General features: G+C 38.3%; 1 protein-coding gene across 1 annotated transcript in view; it reads right to left on the reverse strand.

Moving 5' to 3' along the window:
• LOC127618946 (uncharacterized) overlaps window positions 1-22490 on the reverse strand; it is a 647429-nt gene that overhangs the window by 420779 nt on the left and 204160 nt on the right. The window contains 3 exon segments of the mRNA XM_052091648.1: window positions 977-1294; window positions 16709-16716; window positions 19203-20202. Of these exon segments, the coding sequence (XP_051947608.1) occupies window positions 977-1294; window positions 16709-16716; window positions 19203-20202 (1326 nt within the window).

The following is a 22490-nucleotide window of genomic DNA, read 5'->3' on the forward strand; positions in this document are numbered from 1 at the left end:
CAGAAAGGCAATTTGCAAACATTCACAAAATATAACATGCGATACATCTTCAGGATATAAAGCTGGAACACAAACAGTTGTTTCTGATCCATGCTTGAGAATCAAATTTTTTGAAAATCCTGCTTTATATTGACACTCATTCACAAAGCAGTCCGGTGTAAAATGATTTGCACATACATACACACATTTTTGTATGTTTTGTGGCATATTTGCTTCAAAAACAAAACTTGTCCACCGCTTCTTCAGTGGCTCTGATGCCGGGAGTACATGAAGACTCTTATGTTCACCTTTACAGCAACAACAGAACACTTATGATGCTTACGAAGCAGAGACATTATTCTTCTCACTTTATCTGCTCCAGCGTGGAAAAAAATGGCAGACTGTGTGTAGATCACTCACGGGTGGATTTATGACAATAGGGTGGAGCCCGTCACCAGTCGTGGGCGGGGCCTGCCCTAAAGTGATGTCACTTTAGAGCAGAAATGAAAAGCGGTCATTTTGACACACATTTTGATTTATAGAAATATAAGAACGAGGAGTGGGTGGACTTTTAACATTGTAGGGTGGTTGTGTGTTGTTTTTTTATGTAATCAACTTTATGCCACAAATGGAAAGAAACAACAACTTCAGCACATTGCTTTTGCAAAGATTCACATTTAGTGGGGTTCTGCTCACATCAGCACCTGATCATCTGGAACACAAGAACAACAATACAGTACATACATAAAATGTTCTCAAGATGCAAGTTGTACAACATCACACCACCAATACGGGCATGTAGTCTAATGATTGCAGGTGCTGCCATCTTCTGGTGGAGAGTCATCACAATAATTTGACAAGACTATCCTGCATGAATTCTCTTATGACTTTTTAGGTATTTTAACTGAGTGAAACTCTTTTCAGTGTGAGCACTTGTAAGGTTTCTCTCCAGTATGAATTCTCTCGTGTTTTTTCAGGGAATATGGCTGAGTGAAACTCTTTTCACAGTGTGAGCACTTGTAAGGTTTTTCTCCAGTATGAATTCTCTCGTGTCTTTTCAGGTAAACAAAATGAGTGAAACTCTTTCCACAGTGTGAGCACTTGTAAGGTTTTTTTCCAGTATGAATTCTCTCATGTGTTTTCAGGTTGAATGACTGAGTGAAACTCTTTCCACAGTGTGAGCACTTGTAAGGTTTTTCTCCAGTATGAATTCTCTCATGTATTATCAGGTGTTGTGACTGAGTGAAACTCTTTCCACAGTGTGAGCACTTGTAAGGTTTTTCTCCAGTATGAATTCTCATGTGTATATTAAGATCTTTATTACATGTTAAACTCTTTCCACACTGAGAGCAGGTTAAAGATTTATTGGCTGCTTTTATTTTAGGCTTTCTTGAGTCACTCAAAGATTTTTCTCCAATTTTGAAATCACGAGGTTTCTCCTCCACTTCAATCGGTTCTTGACTTTCCTCTTTCACTTCCATCAGCTCTACAATGAACAAAAGTAAATTGACAAATCAGTTGAAGAGGGACAAATGTAAAAAAGAAATCACATTGAGCCCTAATGCAATTTATGGCAGAATACAACAAAGGTCAAGATGTTTTTTGCTGTGTAATTTATATATAAGTATATATTTACTAGGGCTGTCAAATATCTATAAAATTACACAATTTAATTGGATAAATTACATGGTATATCAATTAACATGTGTGATATTAGATTATATGAGACATTGTACTTTTGCATAAGACTAACTGCTGAACAAGATGTTTCTTTCTCGTTTCTCTTTCATGGAAGAAACTATTCTGCTATTGTGTAGCCCACTATGTTAAACTAGGTCAACCCATATACGGTGAAGAAACTATTCTGCTAAATTCTATTGGTTTATGCTGCTTTACTGAATGAAATACAAAGATGTGCTTGAACAATAAACGACAAGAGAAGGAACTGATACACTCAGACTGAGACAAACTATTGATAGAGGGACCAAAAAAAAACAATCCTTACCAAGTAAACTACATGGTTTTCTTACACTTTTGGGGGCTCGTCCGGGATTTCTCTAGACAGGTAAGGTCAATCTATTTATTTGACAATATTCCTGTCTGCAGAGACATCGAATAAAACATAATTCCATTTTTGCGCTGTGTTAACGTACCTCTTTTTCAAGAGACGTTTTGCCCTATTAGGAATACAGGAAGGTAATACCTTATTTTACTAACACGGTAATACTGTGGTGTTGCAGTTCACTATACGTGATTCAATTTTAGAAAAAGTGTTTCTCTGCATCAATGTGCCCCTGGAAAGGGAGCTCTAGCTCTGGGAGATACAGAAAGGAGGTAGAATACCTCAGATTTACTGTTGCAGTTTAACATATCCTCACTAAGGTGGGAAGAGGCCGGGATAAAGTCCTAGGGAAATAAGATTATAGTCTGCATCCGCATTTGCAAATCTGATTAAGTTATGACATTTTTAGATTACAATATATATTTAAGCTCTAATACATACATGGGATATGTGCATGGTTACAGTCACACCTCGATAGTTCAAATTGATAAAATGCAAGTACAACTTGGCACTCAAGTAATAACATTTCCATTAGATAAATAGAATCAAAAAACGCTATTGGCATGGTTGTAGATCAGAGGGCTCCTGGTTTTCAACACAATGCCAATACGCAATGAAGAACACGATAAAAGGATAGACGGTCTGAAAGGAATAAACACCTACTGATCCATTACAATTTCGGAGGGGAAAAAATACCATTGATTGTGACTCAGCCATCAAATTACACAAGTTTAAATACTTTTGAATTAACACTATTATAACATAGACATAATAGTACTGTACATGACCACAAATTGTGATTACGATCATAAAATTCATATTGCAATTATGTTTAATACTGCATAACTCTGATGAAAATGTTAACTGTAATAACGTAAATTGTAGATGAATGTTAAAGTATCTTTAGTCTCTGTGTAAACTCAAGTGCTTCAGAGTTTCATGCCAACAGATCATAGGCGAGCAGCCAGAGACCAAATAGGCTGGGAAAGCAGAAATACCTGGCCCAATTGATCCCAATCAATTGGGCGCACAATGGGATAACAAATATATGAAAGAGTCACATGATGTAAAAAAAATAAATACAATTAAACCAGTCTGGGACCTGTTACAACAGAAGAAGGGAAGACAAGAAGGCTGGATCCAGATGCGGTTAAAGGTTTTAATGAAATTATAAATAAATACAAAAACAGGTAGACACGGGAACAAATCAAACATCCACGATGGGAAACTGAAATAAACAGGAGCAAACATCAACACGGGTGAGGCACAGGATCAAAACACATACCACGACAGACGTGCCAACTACATTTAACGATCGACAAAGATTGTGGAACAAACAGGGTTTAAATGCTCAGGGAGAGTGATGATCAAACGGGACACAGGTGAGAACAATGAGTGACTGCTGGCAGTGATGAGTGCAGGGAACTCTGGGAAGTGTAGTTTTATGACAAAGACTAGTGAAACACGGGGCAGACAACAAGGGATCATGACAGGACCAAGGGCAAGACCACAAACAGGCAGCCGTTGTGTACAGCTCTAATAGCAAAAGTACACTGTACACGCCACAGTCATACGAATTCACCGCGAGAGCTCTTAGTGCAACAACTCCATACACCCCCCTGTAATATCGCAAGCACAAACGATAAAATAGAAACAGCCGTGACAAAGGAAAACGCCGTAGCTGCATTTCCTTTTATCCAGTGCCCAGACAGATATAAAATAATTCCACTATGATAGAGGCACTAGCAATATGCAAAGAATTACCTGACCCAGTTAAGCATCCTCTACAATGCGTGAATGTTTAAAAGTAACTGACGACTTAGTCATTTGACTGGACGCGATTATAGATTCATACGGTCCAAAACCTTACCTCCAGAAATAACTGAACTGATATGAATTTATAAAGTGCCTTTGTTGGATACAAAATTTGATCAGTCACAAATAGAGGAAGGAAGAACCAGCTCAGGTAGACACCTGCTTTCTTTTTTTTTTTTTGCCGATATTTTTGAAAGACTTCCTCACATTCCTGCAGAGTATGGCAGCATCTAGACAAGATATTCATTTGACCAGAATCTCCATTCTGCTTATTAGGTCGTGATCTGATGCATAAAATTGGGGTATAAAAAAAACCTCCTGTATTCCCTGTACACACATGACTGTGTGGCAACACATAGCCTTTCACCCACTGTTTTTATTTTTATATTTTTATAAATCAAATCACTTTATTGTCACACTACCATGTAAGTGAAAGTCTTGTGTGCCGTTTCAAGCAACATAGCAGTCATGACAGCAACAAGACATATAACAATTTACAATAAACAACAGATTTACACAACACAATTTACATACAGAGTGCAAGACATCTCTGTTTTAAATGATAATATGATATAAGTTTAAGTCTTTTGAACTAATAATGCTTAATGTGACAATCAGATATAAATAAAAAAAATTTTTTTGCACTTGCTACAGTATATAGATCACCTGGGCCTTATTCTGATTTCCTTGGTGAATTGGATCATTTTATATCAGATATTGTAGTTGCTGTAGATAGAGCCTTAATAGTTGGTGACTTCAACATTCACATAGATAATGAAAATGACTGATTGGGATTAGCATTTATCAATATTCTCAACTCTCTTTGAGTCACACAAATTGTAACAGGACCATCTCATCGCCAAAGCCCCCAAGCCCAGAAGAACTTGATGAAATAACAGAATATATAAACACAGTCATCTCTAGCACTCTTGATAGTGTCGCCCTCCTTCGATTCAAGAAAATTAAAGAAATAAGCCCCGCACCATGGTACAATGATCACACTCCTGTTCAAGAGAGCAGCTCAGAAAATGGAGTGTACGTGGAAGAATACAAAATTAGAAGTATTTCGTGGTGCATGGAAAGTTAGTGTCTGTAGCTACAGACAGGCACTAAAAGCTGCCAGGTCAACATATTTTAGAAAACTCATAGAAAATAACCACAACAATCCAAGGTGTTTATTCAGTACTGTGGCTAAATTGGTTAGGAGTAAAGCCTCAACAGAACCAGCTATTACGTCACAGCACAAGAGTAATGACTTCATGAGTTTCTTTACTGATAAAATTGAAACAATCCGAAATAAAATTGGAATTATGCAATCATCTGTCATAGCACCTCAGAAAACAGTGCCTCGTAATTTTTATCACGTGCAACTTCAATCTTTCGCTGTCATAGTTCAGGAAGAGCTAACAAAACTTATCGAAACATCAAAAGCCACAACATGTTTGTTAGATCCAATACCAACTACGATCTTAAGAGGTATTTCCTGTAATTTCAGAACCTCTCCTTAATATTATTAACCCCTTGGTATCCTTAGGACATTTCCTAAGAAGCTTTAAAATGGCAGTTATCAAACCGCTTATTGAGAAGCCACAACATGATCCTTTAGAACTGGCTAATTATAGACAGATTTCAAATCTCCCGTTTATGTATCCCAACTATGATAATTTCTACAGAGAAATAGTAAATATGAACAATTTCAGTCAGGATTTAGGCCCCATTACAGGTAAGAAACTACAATTAGCAAAATTACAAATGACTTGGCTCTTATCATCTGATTGCAGCTGCATTTCACTTCTAGTGCTTTTAGATCTTAGTGCTGCATTCAGCATGATAGATTACAACATTCTCTTGAATTATGTTGGCATTTGTGGACTTGCATTAGCATGGTTTAGGTCCTATTTAGCAGACTGCTACCACTTTGTCTATGTAAATGAGGAATTGTCAAACCAAACAAAAGTAAAGTATGGAGTGCCACAGGGATCAGTTTTAGGGCCTCTGCTTTTCTCCTTGTATTTGCTTCCCCTGGGAGATATTAACAGGAATAGTAGAATAAGTTTCCACTGTTATGCTGACGATACCCCATATTATATTTTTTCAAAACCTGACGAAATTTCACAATTCTCCAAATTAGCAGTGTATCATCAAATAAAAGACAGGATGGCCAGACATTTCAGTCTACTCGATTTCCGACAAAAACCTCTAAAAACAAGCCGCTAAAATATAATTTGACACAATGAATGTACTGTTACATCGTGTTCAACAGCGAAGAACTTCTGTGTTATATTTGATACCAATCTGTCCTTTGAAAATCTAATTACTAATGTTTGTAGAACAGCATTCTTCCACCTAAGAAATATTGGCTAAATTAAGGCACATGATCTCTGTTGCTGATCCCGAAAACGAATTAATGTGTTCATGACCTCAAGAATAGATTATTGTTATGCATTACTGGGAGGATGTCCAGAAAGTTCAATAAATAAACTTCAATTGGTTCAGAATGCAGCAGCCAGAGTGCTGATGAGAACCAAGAAATAGGATCATATTAGCCCCATTTTATCATCGTTACATTGGCTACCTGTAAAATTTCGCATTAATTAAAAAATTCTGTTAACTACGTACAAAGCTTTGAATGGTCTAGCTCCACAGTATTAAGTGACCTTCTACCAAAAGGAGGAAGATCCTTTTCATATTTGGCTCCTAAACTATGGAATAGTCTCCCTAACACAGTTCCAGATGCAGACACACTCCCTCAGTTTAAGTCTAGACCAAAGACTCATCTATTTAGCCAGGCATACACCTAATTTATCCTTCAACTCACAATTAGGCTGCTTTAGGATAGGTCTGCAGAAACCAGAAACATTTATCATGATCCATAACTTTGCAATAAATTGAATGGCATCTATGCTAACATTATTTTATTTCTTTCCCTGTCTCAACCTCGGGACTCCTATCCTTATGTCACCAGAACCGGCTGGATCCAGCTCCATTCCTGCTTGGTGTTGGACTCCACTTCTACATGTCTCTGAGTGATGACAACTAATAGCAGCCTGTTACGTTCCACGTGTGTTTTGTATGTTTTTTCTCTTGTGTTTGCAAACTCTTTTGTTAGGTCGCGATCATTGGATCATCTGGTTGTCAATTATACCTGTGACGTCAGGATGCTCGACGTCATAACCGGCGCGAACCATGGAGCGCGACCAATCCACTGGCGTGCCGGCAGTTTAAAAGGCCCTGTGCACCATGAATGGGTAGTGAGGGATCAGCGTCAGACCTCACTCACAGCCTGTGTCCTTAGTCGAGCCGTTCAGCTGTTTACTGTGTTTGCTTGATGTGGTTTTCATGTAGTTATTTTGCCGGGTGATGTGGATATTATACGCTGGTAGACAAGGAAAGACGCGATGGGTTGTAACAAGCCACACGGTTTAGTTTAATTTATATTTGTCTCTGTTGGTTTCCAAAAAACCTACATGTTGCTAATATGATCACGGATATCTTGATTATTGAAATACGGCCATCGGTAAGCCATTTGACGTTGACCTGAGAACAACATTAACATCGGGTAGGTAGGTTTATTCTGTGTTAGTTTAAGAGTGATCGCCATTAATTGTATTTTTTTGTTGTAATTACAATAGTTTATCTAAGGCGTCGATATACGCTGAAGAATTCGGTTTTATTTCTGCATTTTCCTTTTGGTAGTTAGTTTAGGGGTTGGGTTAATAGTTATGGGGGATTTGGCTTTTGATAATTTCATTAATTTGGCGACTCTCTTGTTTGGTTTCTTTATTCTTTACTGTAACCTTTTTTGTCCGCACTAATAAATAACTTAACTGTTACTTCTGTGTTAGTCTTGGTTGTTTCTACGACTGCATAACGCGACAATTGCATCTCACGTTAATGTTACGTTATCATCCCATTTAAACATCTTTAAGCACGTAACACAGCCGGTGTCAGCCCAACATAACTTCAGTCTATTACGATGGACTTTAAGCCAACTCCAACCATAAGACATGGGATACTTCATATGCCATTTCCTGAACCTTAGATTTCCAACAAAAATCTACGTATCACCGGTATAACTTTATTTTTCTATTTTATGGTTGACATTTCTTTGAAATTGCAAAAAATAAAAAAAACATTTGAGAACGTTTTAATGCGACTTTTGAGTGATGTAGCCGTCTTTCTTGAAAGAGATTCTGACATGACGGTCAATTGTCAAAAATATTTAATATTTAAAAATATTACATGAAGGAACATACCTGAAGAAATAAAAACATCATCTCTCTGTTGTTCTTCTGCTGTGTTTTCTTCTTTTATCTCCTCCAGCTTCACTTCATTCTTTGCTGGTATCTGCAGCATCTGCTGTTCTCCAGCATTACAGACAGAAGTCAGAGACTCTGTGGAGGTTTGATCATCATCTTCTATCTGTTGTTCCTCTGCTGTGGGGTCTCCTCTCATCTTCATCAGATTCCTGCAGTCAAGCAGCTTCACTGAACACGTCTTCATCTTCACTAGTGTCTGCTGTTCTCCAACGTTACAGACAGAAGTCAGAGACTCTGTGGAGATTTGATCACCCTGATTACCGTCAGTAGAACAGAGTAAAGTGAGCTGTGAGTCCTGTGTGTCTCTGGATCTCCGTTCAGAGAGTTTGTCCAGCAGTCGCTGTGGTGTGGACTGATCTCTGCCGCTCCACACTGAATCCTGACATTCTGTGGAGGTCCCATCAATCACACACACATTTACATTTATGCATTTGGCAGATGCTTTTATCCAAAGCGACTTACAGTGCAATTATTACAGGGACAATCCCCCTGGAACAACCTGGAGTTAAGTGCCTTGCTCAAGGACACAATGGTGGTGGCCATGGGGTTAGAACCTGTGACCTTCTAATTAACAGCCCTGTGCTTTAGCCACTACGCCACCACCACTCCATACATACTACACTCTTCACTAGTGTCTGCAGTATCTGCTGTTCTCCAGCGTTACAGACAGAAGTCAGACACTCTGTGGAGGTTTGATCATCATCTTATATCTGTTGTTCCTCTGCTGTGTTTTCTTCTTTTATCTCCTCCAGCTTCACTTCATTCTTCACTGGTATCTGCAGCATCTGCTGTCCTCCAGCGTTACAGACAGAAGTCAGAGACTCTATGGAGCTTTGATCACCCTGATTACCGTCAGTAGAACAGAGTAAAGTGAGCTGTGAGTCCTGTGTGTCTCGGGATCTCTGTTCAGAGAGTTTGTCCAGCAGTCGCTGTGGTGTGGACTGATCTCTGCCGCTCCACACTGAAACCTGACATTCTGTGGAGGTCCCATCAGTCACACACACTGAAGATTGACAGGAAACCTTTTCCAGCTCCTGACAAACACAATCACATCTGTACCGTTCATCATATCACATCATTTAAAAGCTTACAATCTCAACTTTAAGGATGAAATTAATGTTTAACCTGTAACCTGTCATCTCTCTCCATCAGTTTTGTCTTCAGTGACATCACCTCTTTCTTCAGCTGAGAGATTTCTGTGATGAAATCATCAATATCTAGCATGGACAGATCAGATCCTACTGATTTACAGCAGATCACATCCACCTGCTCTCTCATGATGAACATCTGAACACAAAAACATCATCATTATAATAAACTGACATTCATCAGACTTAAAGATTCTTAAATGATTATACACAAGAACAACTTTGTTGAAATAATGGTTTCTGGGATGGTATCAAAATAATTGTGTGCTTTGTTTAGTTTCATGACAGCCAAATTATCGTTGGATATTACCCAAAAGTAACCTTTTTTCAACATATAATCACCTTCATTGAACTCATTTACAATCAGATGATGGATTCAACAAGCTGATTTATCAGAAATTAAACATGATATTCAGATTTTTTGCTTGTTTCTCCTTCAAGTCTATGTGCCATCCAGAAGCTAAAGATCAGCGCCTCATTGCGCCATCTGACACGGGCACAAAATCACTTTCCCAGACCTTCACTTCAATTGTCCCTTGATGGTGGAATGACCCGCCAAACCCCACCTGAGCAGCGGATTCTTTAGCCACCTTCAAGAAACATCTAAAGATGCATTTCTTTCACGAGCACTTAACCCAATCCTACTAATGCAAAAACTTTCTTCTTTTGATTATTATTTATATATACAGGGCTGTTTCTGAGAATATGAGGACCCGAGCCAAATCCTACTTTTTTGACACAGAAAAACCCTGAAATTAGCCTAAAAAACATAATATACAACATATTCTCACCTTAACATGACAGCCACTGAATGGGAATAGTTCACCAAAAAATTAAAATTTGGTGATAATTTACTCATCCCCCGGCAATCAAAGCAGTATCAGAGTTTCTTTCTTCATCAAAACAGAATATAAGATTTTAGGATTTCATTTCAGGCCTTCTTCTTTAAACAATGCAAGTGAAAGTACTCCATTTGACAGTCCAAAATGTATATTTAAGGTGCATCAAAATAATCCACACGACTCCAGTCGACAAATAAAGTTCTTCTGAACCCAAACAATAGATAATTTTTAGAAACAAAACAATACTTATATACTTTTTAAACAACAAATGTTCACGGTTATTATGTTTTTAAAAAATGTGTCCTCTCTGACAAAACCATTGGGGGAAAAAATACATTCATTCTTCTCAGATTTTCCTCTTTAGGCAGGTGAAAGTGAACATTTACAATGACAGTAAAACATGATTTTAAATTGTCATGGCTCATGTAAAAAAACCAAAAAAAAAAACAATCGGCTTCTTACAGCTTGTTGAACACACATTATAGAGACTGCTAATGTGACGTCATCGTGACGTTTTACCAGTGGTGAACGCAAAGCATTTTGGGAATCTGCGGCACAAACAGAAGGCGCCAGACTTGATTGCATGGAGGGAAGAACGCAGTGTTCAAGGTGCCGTCTACCTGCTGTGTTATAAACTGCAATATTCGTTCTCACGATAGAAGTGGCATAAAGCTTAAGAACGTAAAATCCTTTTATCGTTTTCCAGCGTGGAAAAATAATAGTACAAGCCATGTTTCAGAGGTGACAAAAAGGCGACAAATGGCATGGATAGCAGCAGTAAGGAGGCCCAAGATTACCTTCGATAACACTCCACCACACATGATGGTGTGTTCAAAGCATTTTCACAAAGGTAAGTTACAATTACTCTCTGTAAATGTTATGTTGTGGGCAAATAATCAGCATGTTTTGTTTGATTTAACCAGACCATTAGATTTGACGTTAGGCCAATGTTAACTAGCATGAAATGGCTAGAAAATGAGATTAAAGTTACCAATGTACTGAAGCGTAACGTTAATCAGTTTTAAATGTTGTACATCTAGGCTACATATCAATTTATTTGGTGACTGTTTGCAGGCAAACCTGCCTATCTATGTTGGAGTGTGATCCTGACTGGGCCCCTTTTCTGTACCTCGGCCATACTGAGGTCGAAGCTACAAACACAGACCGGTTCAAGCGGTTTAGGAGAAGAGCGACGAGGTCACAACAACAGCATCGCCAGGCACTGACTACACTGGTCCTGAGGCTGAGTTGGATAATGCAGCACCTTTATACCCAGGTAAATACTAAAAGAATACAATATATGTTGCCCCCTGTGTATATCTAATCTGGATTACTTTGGAATAAAGTTGTGATATGACACAATTTATTTTTATTGTTACTGTCAGAAAACACTACACCTGCAACTGAGATGGAAGGTCCCGTGAATCCACCCCCATCCCCGGGCACTGATATTAAAGAAAGTGTTGCCCTTGTGGGTGCAACACTGAAAATACCTGCCTTCACCAGGGGCCACAGCCAACTCAATGCAAAAGATGTGGAACAGACCAGGAAGTTAGTCCACGTGGAGCGAGTGATAGGGTGTATGCGCTCTAAGTTTAACATATTAAACGACACAATACACCTGGGATTTGTGGTGCCTTGTGAGGGGGAGGATAAGACTTTGCTGGATACAATTGTGGTTGTGTGCTGTGCTTTGACCAATATGTGTCCAAGTATTGTTGTGAAGCCGTCATGTTAGAATTATACACCATGCTCACATCTAATATGTAAATATTTTTTTTTTTTTAAAGATTTTGTAATGTCACTTCTCACATGTAATGATTTTTAGCCATCTCTGTAAATAAAATACACAAAGACTGAATGAAATTCTGCCTCCTTTATCTGTATTAAGGAAGAATTGTGCAAAATCAGTGTTATTTGGTTGCAAACAAAATTACATAACTTAAATAGTAGTAACAACCAACTTAATTTCAGTTTCTTTACATATTTAACATGTAAATACATTTAGATGAATACATTTACATTATAAAGAGTCCATAGAAAAGATAACTGGAAATGTATGAGGTAGGTTGTGGGTGATAAGTCACAGACATGTGCATATATGCACTAACACTTAATATCATGTAGTTATATATATATATATATATAGTGAGGAAAATAAGTATTTGAACACCCTGCAATTTTGCAAGTTCTCCCACTTGGAAATCATGGAGGGGTCTGACATTGTCATCGTAGGTGCATGTCCACTGTGAGAGACCTAATCTAAAAAAAAAAATCCAGAAATCACAATATATGATTTTTTAACTATTTATTTGTATGATACAGCTGCAAATAAGTATTTGAACATCTGTCTATCAGCTAGAATTCTGACCCTCAAAGACCTGTTAGTCTGCCTTTAAAATGTCCACCTCCACTCCATTTATTATCCTAAATTAGATGCACGTGTTTGAGGTCGTTAGTTGCATAAAGACACCTGTCCACCCCATACAATCAGTAAGAATCCAACTACTAACATGGCCAAGACCAAAGAGCTGTCCAAAGACACTAGAGACAAAATTGTACACCTCCACAAGGCTGGAAAGTGCTACGGGGAAATTGCCAAGCACCTTGGTGAAAAAAGGTCCACTGTTGGAGCAATAATTAGAAAATGGAAGCTAAACATGACTGTCAATCTCCCTCGGACTGGGGCTCCATGCAAGATCTCACCTCGTGGGGTCTCAATGATCCTAAGAAAGGTGAGAAATCAGCCCAGAACTACACGGGAGGCGCTGGTCAATGACCTGAAAAGAGCTGGGACCACCGTTTCCAAGGTTACTGTTGGTAATACACTAAGACGTCATGGTTTGAAATCATGCATGGCACGGAAGGTTCCCCTGCTTAAACCAGCGCATGTCAAGGCCCGTCTTAAGTTTGCCAATGACCATTTGGATGATCCAGAGGAGTCATGGGAGAAAGTCATGTGGTCAGATGAGACAAAAATAGAACTTTTTGGTCATAATTCCACAAACCATGTTTGGAGGAAGAAGAATGATGAGTACCATCCCAAGAACACCATCCCTACTGTGAAGCATGGGGGTGGTAGCATCATGCTTTGGGGGTGTTTTTCTGCACATGGGACAGGGCGACTGCACTGTATTAAGGAGAGGATGACCGGGGCCATGTATTGCGAGATTTTGGGGAACAACCTCCTTCCCTCAGTTAGAGCATTGAAGATGGGTCGAGGCTGGGTCTTCCAACATGACAATGACCCGAAGCACACAGACAGGATAACCAAGGAGTGGCTCTGTAAGAAGCATATCAAGGTTCTGGCGTGGCCTAGCCAGTCTCCAGTCCTAAACCCAATAGAGAATCTTTGGAGGGAGCTCAAACTCCGTGTTTCTCAGCGACAGCCCAGAAACCTGACTGATCTAGAGAAGATCTGTGTGGAGGAGTGGGCCAAAATCCCTCCTGCAGTGTGTGCAAACCTGGTGAAAAACTACAGGAAACGTTTGACCTCTGTAATTGCAAACAAAGGCTACTGTACCAAATATTAACATTGATTTTCTCAGGTGTTCAAATACTTATTTGCAGCTGTATCATACAAATAAATAGTTAAAAAAAATCATACATTGTGATTTCTGGATTTTTTTTTAGATTATGTCTCTCACAGTGGACATGCACCTACGATGACAATTTCAGACCCCTCCATGATTTCTAAGTGGGAGAACTTGCAAAATAGCAGGGTGTTCAAATACTTATTTTCCTCACTGTATATATATATATATATATATATATATGGGTGCTGGAAGTTGGGCAACAGGTTGACGTCCCCTGACCAGTCACTATGCTCGTAAGGATCCAGTCCTTTGATTCCCTTTATTTTCTCGTCATATCTCGTCTTTGCATTAGGATTTAGTTTTAGGCGGTATGGTCCGACAATGTTTTCTTTAGCCCGCTGCATTTTGTAGGATTATATTCTGTTTTTCACGCTAATTTTTTATTATTTTCATGCCAGAACAGCCTGCTATGCGATGCCAGCCCAAGTAAACGGGCCAAACATACCCATAATTCTTTGCGTTCTGATGAAGTTGCCTCCCAGTTGGTCACATGTCTTAGCAATCTCTATAGTTTGTGATGGTATTTCAGCAAAACTACAATGACAACATTGTCAAATTATCTTTCTTCATAAGGATGCCATACACAATACCCAGAAGAATGTTTGATTATATTTTTTTATTCAAGTAAAATTATGACATTGTACTCACTGTTTTGGGAGAAACTGATGAAAGAGTCGAAACAGTTGGTGGCCTTATGAATCCATGCACAAAAGGTGTGGATGTTGCAGAGTTTTCGTAACTTTGAAAACAAAATAACAGTTTCATTTTACACCGCAGCTGCTGTTAGCTACATGAGCTAAATACTAAATTACATTAACACCAACATATACATATAAACAAATCAAACTATGTATTTACCTGTCCAAAAGAAAAACAGCAAGCATGGCGTCATTTTTCAGACACTTTGAGTCCCGCAGTTTCCTCCAGCGTGGAAAAGCAACGTCAATGTTAATTCTGCTTTTAGCGCGCTTTTGATCCAGACGTTTTTTCGTTGTAGAAGTTTCTAACACAGTCTTTCTTTTGTTTCGTTTTACTGGTAGTTCAGGAGGAACATTAGCTAGCTGCGGTTCGCCTTCCATTTTCGCGCTCGCTCTGATGACGTGTAAATATCTACGCGAACAAGTTGCGCGGCGGTATGCAAATATAGATTGACAGACAGGAAGGACATCCTTGATTGGTCGTTAATTTTTTTTTTGTCTATGCATATATATTTTACATTTAGACCACTTAAATTATTGATTGTTATCAGGATGTGAAGAGACTTTAAACCAGTATAACAAAAATGTTTCTGGAAAAGACTGCATACCCTAGCTTTAAACGAGGAAGCCTGAAATGAAATCCTAAAAATCTTAAATTCTGTTTTGATGAAGAAAGAAACTCTTTTCTTCTTCTCTAAACTTCTTTTCTGAAATTGTTTTACGTTCCGCCCGCAATTAATTGACCATGATTTTAACCATGATATTTGAAATGACACCATAGGGTCTGTAATAATACAGGAAAATGAAAACTGTGGTAATAAAAATCACAATTTTGTGGTTATTAAGGTTTTACTGTGGTAGTTTAACTATGGTATTTATAGTAAAACAATAGTAACCACATGATTTACCATGGTTAATCTATAGTAAAACACGCTGTAGACAATAAATCATACTGTAGTAAAAACATGGTTTTATTAAAGTAATTTTGTAGGCTGTAGGAATCATAGTTTTGGTGGAAACTATGGTTTGGATACAGTATAATATGTTACCATGATTCTACTATAGATTAATTAACTATCATGGATAGTCTTGTGGTTACTAAAGTTTTACTAGAAATACGATGGTTAATCTACAACAGTAATCACAGTTAAACTGTGGTAATTGCAGTAAAATCATAATAATGACAAAATTATATTTTTTTACACATAGTTTTATAGTTTCCCTGTATTACTGTGGTTTCACTCGGATATCATGGTTAAAATAGGGTTACTGCTGTGAGTTATCTGTTTATCGTGTCTATACCCTGTCTGGATATTACTCGCCTGCTTTTTGCCACTCTGCTCAACTGGATTTACTCACAATGTTTACATCACTGTTTCAATCATCTGTTCAATAAACCCTGCTACTGAGTTCATATCTCTGCCTCCGTGAGTCTCTCCGTGACACCTATTAACTTTAAAATTAAAGTGGGTGTGTGTGTCAACAGAGCAGCGGCATTCACTGACGCACTACAGCTGCACATGCATTTTATATATGAACTTATTAAACACAGCCTTTTGTGATTCACAGAGCTATCGCACGTCTTCAATCCGATCCAGGTATCGGATCGGTGCATCCCTAGCTGGTACACAGTACTGTATATCATGACAATTTAAAAAATGCCCATAACCATCATTCATCCTCATTATTAAATACTTGGTTAAGCCTCCTTTTGCACCTATTACAGCCACCAGTCTTTTTGGACGATTCTCTCTCAATTTTGCACATCGTGATGGAGCAATATCAGCCCATTCCTCAAAATCACTCAATCTCTACTTAATCTCTAGTTGGGGATCGGTGATAGAAAGCAATTTTAAGGTCTCTACACCAATTAGAGGTCAGGACCTTGACTGGACCACTCAAGGATATCAATTTTCTTCTTTTTAAACCACTCCAGTGTTGCTGTCTTTGTGCTCTGGGTCATTGTCCAGCTGAAACACAAACCTCTTCCCAGTTTTACACTTTCTGGCAGAGGAAAGTAGGTTCTTATCCAAAAATATCAGTGTATTTGGCAGCATTCATCAACCAGTCAATCTTCACAAGCCTGCCAGTTCATGCTGATGAAAAGCTCCACCTTAAACATGATGCTGCCACCAGCGTGTTCCACTGTGGGGATGGTGTTGTGTGGCTGATGTGTTAAGTCGGCTTTGCGCCACACATATGGTTTAGTGTTTCAGCCAGACAATTCCACTTTATTCTCATCAGACCACACGACCTTCTGCTACATCTTGTATCTTCCAAGTTAATTATTACAAAGTCATTATGGGCAAACATGGGTTTTGTCCAGCCTCCTAGCCACTCTCCCATACAGCCCCTTTTAGTTTTGAGAGTGTGGAAACATGGACATTATTTTTTCAGTTGCAGTCACTTGACTTCTGTGGCGTAATCATAAGGTCTGTAGTTCCACATTTCTTCCACTTCTGTATGATATACTAGAATGCACTGAGCTCCGAGACATGTTCATAGCCTTTGAAATTGACTTTTATCATTCCCAGATTTGTGCTTCTCCACCATTATATCCCACATTGATTTAATCTAACATAATTTTTGTTTGTTCAAAGGAAAATCCTTCCATATAGTTTGATCTGCTCATGAATTGAAAGCAGCTGATCAAATAATTTCCAACACTAGAACAACAAATTAGATGTTTTTCTAAAAGAATATCTTGCACCCAAGCAAGCTTAATCTAGTAATTCTGAAAGGTATGAATACTTCAAAAATAGAACACAAATTTTAGATTTTGGTTTAAGTTTTAAAATGTAAAGGTATTGGACTTTATTTATTTTTTTTGTCATGATATACAATACTGTGTATCAGGTGGAGCGGGGGAATCATACTTTAATATATTTTACATTTTGAATCTGTCAAAAACTATTTGGAAACCTTTTTACAAAGCACTGTTTATTAGTTTTGTATTTTATTAGTCTGCATCCTGGATTTAAAATAATACAATTACAGGTTCAACACAAGTTAAAGGAATAGTTAAAAAACTCTCATGATTGACTCACCTTTAAGCCATTCTAGATGTGTACATCTTTCCTTCTTCAGAAGAACCGAAATGAAGATTTTTATAAGCACATTTCAGCTCTGTATGTCCATTCAATGCAAGTGAATGGGTGCCAGCTGTTTGACGGTCCAAGTCATATTTAGGCAGGATAAAAGTAATCCAAACGACTCCAGTAGAGTCATCAATCAATTCTTCTGAAGTAAATCGATAGATTTGTGTAAAAAATAAAACAAAAATGTACTTAAAATAAAGCATGAACTTTGTTTACAAGAGGAACAAATGTCACACAAGAGTCAGGTCATTTCAAACAGAATCCCAGTGCACGCCCCTCCCCGGGGAAAGGGGGGAGGGGGGGGGGGTGTACGTCATGCCGGGGGCTCCCCTGCCTGAGAGAACGAGGGAGGAATGTGGCAGGGCGGAGGGCGGAGCCGGGTCGTGATCATACACACCCGGTCCCTTATCAGACTAATCAAGCCTCCAAGAGGGATAAAGGTCGCCTACCCTGCCACAGACTGTAAAACAATGATTTAAAGGAGACCTATTATGCCCCTTTTTACAGGGTGTCATACAAGTCTCAGGTGTCCCCAGAATGTGTCTGAAGTTTCAGCTCAAAATACCCCACGGATCATTTATTATACCATGTTGTAAATGCCTCTTTTTGGATGGAATCAAAAACACGCTGTTTTCATGTGTGTCTCTTTAAATGCAAATGAGCTGCTACTCTCCGCCCCCGTCATAGCTCTGGTGAATACAATCAGAGACAACGCTAACTTTTGCTGCATTAGCCGTGGAATCATCTGACAAGCACATTCAGAAAGGCAATTTGCAAACATTCACAAAATATAACGTGCGATACATCTTCAGGATATAAAGCTGGAACACGAACAGTTGTTTCTGATCATGCTTGAGAATCACATTTTTTGAAAATCCTGCTTTATATTGACACTCATTCACAAAGCAGTCCGGTGTAAAATGATTTGCACATACATACACACATTTTTGTATGTTTTATGGCACATTTCCTTCAAAAACAAAACTTGTCCACCGCTTCTTCAGTGGCTCTGATGCCGGGAGTACATGAAGACTCTTATGTTCACCTTTACAGCAACAACAGAACACTTATGATGCTTATGAAGCTGAGACATTATTCTTCTCACTGTATCTGCTCCAGCGTGGAAAAAAATGGCAGACTGTGTGTAGATCACTCACGGGTGGATCTATGACAATAGGGTGGAGTCCGTCACCAGTCGTGGGCGGGGCCTGCCCTAAAGTGATGTCACTTTAGAGCAGAAATGAAAAGAGTACATTTTGACACACATTTTGATTTATAGAAATATAAGACTGAGGAGTGGGTGGACTTTTAACATTGTAGGGGGGTTGCGTGTTGTTTTTTGTTGTAATCAACTTTTTGCCACAAATGGAAACAAACAACAACTTCAGCACATTGCTTTTGCAAAGATTCACATTTAGTTGGGTTCTGCTCACATCAGCACCTGATCATCTGGAACACAAGAACAACAATACAGTACATACATAAAATGTTCTCAAGATGCAAGTTGTACAACATCACACCACCAATACGGGCATGTAGTCTAATGATTGCAAGTGCTGCCATCTTCTGGTGGAGAGTCATCATCACAATCATTTGACAAGACTATCCTGCATGAATTCTCTTATGACTTTTTAGGTATTTTAACTGAGTGAAACTCTTTCCACAGTGTGAGCACTTGTAAGGTTTTTCTCCAGTATGATTTCTCTCATGTGTTTTCAGGTTAAATGACTTATTGAAACTCTTTTCACAGTGTGAGCACTTGTAAGGTTTTTCTCCAGTATGATTTCTCTCGTGTATTTTCAGGTGTTGTGACTGAGTGAAACTCTTTTCACAGTGTGAGCACTTGTAAGGTTTTTCTCCAGTATGAATTCTCTCATGTGATTTCAGGTGATTTAACATAGTGAAACTCTTTTCACAGTGTGAGCACTTGTAAGGTTTTTCTCCAGTATGAATTCTCTCATGTGATTTCAGGTGATTTAACAAAGTGAAACTCTTTTCACAGTGTGAGCACTTGTAAGGTTTTTCTCCAGTATGAATTCTCTCATGTGATTTCAGGTTGCTTGACTCATTGAAACTCTTTTCACAGTGTGAGCACTTGTAAGGTTTTTCTCCAGTATGAATTCTCTCATGTGATTTCAGGGATTGTGACTGAGTGAAACTCTTTTCACAGTGTGAGCACTTGTAAGGTTTTTCTCCAGTATGAATTCTCTCATGTGATTTCAGGGATTGTGACTGAGTGAAACTCTTTCCACAGTGTGAGCACTTGTAAGGTTTTTCTCCAGTATGATTTCTCTCATGTGCTTTCAGGGAAATCAAATAAGTGAAACTCTTTTCACAGTGTGAGCACTTGTAAGGTTTTTCTCCAGTATGAATTCTCTCATGTGTTTTCAGGGAACTCAAATGAGTGAATCTCTTTCCACAGTGTGAGCACTTGTAAGGTTTTTCTCCAGTATGAATTCTCATGTGTATATTAAGATCTTTATTACATGTTAAACTCTTTCCACACTGAAAGCAGGTTAAAGATTTATTGGCTGCTTTTATTTTAGGCTTTGAGTCACTCAAAGATTTTTCTCCAATTTTGAAATCACGAGATTTCTCCTCCACTTCAATCGGTTCTTGACTTTCCTCTTTCACTTCCATCAGCTCTACAATGAACAAAAGTAAATTGACAAAAATCAGTTGAAGAGGGACAAATGTAAAAAAGAATTCACATTGAACCTTAATGCAATTTATGGCAGAATACAACAAAGGTCAAGATGTTCTTTGCTGTGTAATATATATATATGTATATATTTACTAGGGCTGTCAAATATCTATAAAATTACACAATTTAATTGGATAAATTACATGGTATATCAATTAACCTGTGAGATATTAGATTATATGAGACATTGTACTTTTGCATAAGACTAACTGCTGAACAAGATGTTTCTTTCTTTGTTTCTCTTTCGTGGAAGAAACTATTCTGCTATTGTGTAGTCCACTATGTTAAACTAGGTCAACCCATATACGGTGAAGAAACTATTCTGCTAAATTCTATTGGTTTATACTGCCTTATTGAATGAAATACAAAGATGTGCTTGAACAATAAACGACAAGAGAAGGAACTGATACACTCAGACTGAGACAAACTATTGATAGAGGGACCAAAAAAACCAATCCTTACCAAGTAAACATGTTTTTCTTACACATTTGGGGGCTCGTCCGGGATTTCTCCAGACAGGTAAGGTCAATCTATTTATTTGACAATATTCCTGTCTGCAGAGACATCGAATAAAACATAGATTCCATTTTTGCACTGTGTTAGGGTACCTCTTTTTCAAGCGACGTTTTGCCCTATTAGGAATACAGGAAGGTAATACCTTATTTTACTAACACGGTAATACTGTGGTGTTGCAGTTCACTATACATGATTCAAAATTTTAGAAAAAGTGTTTCTCTGCATCAATGTGCCCCTGGAAAGGGAGCTCTAACTCTGGGAGATACAGAAAGGAGGTAGAATACCTCAGATTTACTGTTGCAGTTTAACATATCCTCACTAAGGTGGGAAGAGGCCGGGATAAAGTCCTAGGGAAATAAGATTATAGTCTGCATCCGCATTTGCAAATCTGATTAAGTTATGACATTTTTAGATTACAATATATATTTAAGTTCTGATACATACATGGGATATGTGCATGGTTACAGTCACACCTCGATAGTTCAAATTGATAAAATGCAAGTGCAACTTGGCACTCAAGTAATAACATTTCCATTAGATAAATAGAATCAAAAACTACTATCGGCATGGTTGTAGATCACAGGGCTCCTGGTTTTCAACACAATGCCAATACGCAATGAAGAACATGATAAAAGGATAGACGGTCTGAAAGGAATAAACTCCTACTGATACGTTACAATTTCGGAGGGGAAAAAATACCATTGATTGTGACTCAGCCATAAAATTACACAAGTTTAATTACTTTTGAATTAACACTATTATAACATAGGCATAATAGTACTGTACATGACCACAAATTGTGATTACGATCATACAATTCGTATTGTAATTATGTTTAATACTGCATAACACTGATGAAAATGTTAACTGTAATAACGTAAATTGTAGATGAATGTTAAAGTATCTTTAGTCTCTGTGTAAACTCAAGTGCTTCAGAGTTTCATGCCAACAGATCATAGGCGAGCAGTGCGAGACCAACTAGGCTGGGAAAGCAGAAATACCTGGCCCAATTGATCCCAATCAAGTAAACTGGGATATTTGAACAATTAAAACTGTGACATTTTGAAAATATAAAGATATGGGATCTGACATAAGCTGTCCACTTCCTGATGAAACTCCAAAACAATGGATGTTTCGTAATAACCAAGGATACAATACTGAACCGTATATTAATACGGAAAAATGCAGTTAGATCCATATCCAACAGATGGTTCAATTAGTGATAGGGACATGAACGAACTAAAGCTATGGTAAAAGGCAGAAGCGGGGGGGGGTGCACAATGGGATAACAAATATATGAAAGAGTCACATGATGTACAAAAAATAAATCAAATTAAACTTGGACCAAGGGCAAGACCACAAACAGGCAGCCGTTGTGTACAGCCCTAATAGCAAAAGTACACTGCCGCCACAGTCATACGAATTCACCGCGAGCGCTCTTAGTGCAACAACACCATACACCCCCCCCGTAATATCGCAAGCACAAATGATAAAATAGAAACAGCCGTGACAAAGGAAAACGCCGTAGCTGCATTTCCTTTTATCCAGTGCCCAGACAGATATAAAAGCATTCCACTATGACAGAGGCACTAGCAATATGCAAAGAATTACCTGACCCAGTTAAGCATCCTCTACAATACGTGAATGTTTAAAAGAAACTGACGACTTAGTCATTTGACTGGACGTGATTATAGATTCATACGGTCCAAAACC

This window comes from Xyrauchen texanus, chromosome 25 (assembly GCF_025860055.1).
Source record: "Xyrauchen texanus isolate HMW12.3.18 chromosome 25, RBS_HiC_50CHRs, whole genome shotgun sequence".
Lineage (NCBI taxonomy): Eukaryota > Metazoa > Chordata > Actinopteri > Cypriniformes > Catostomidae > Xyrauchen > Xyrauchen texanus.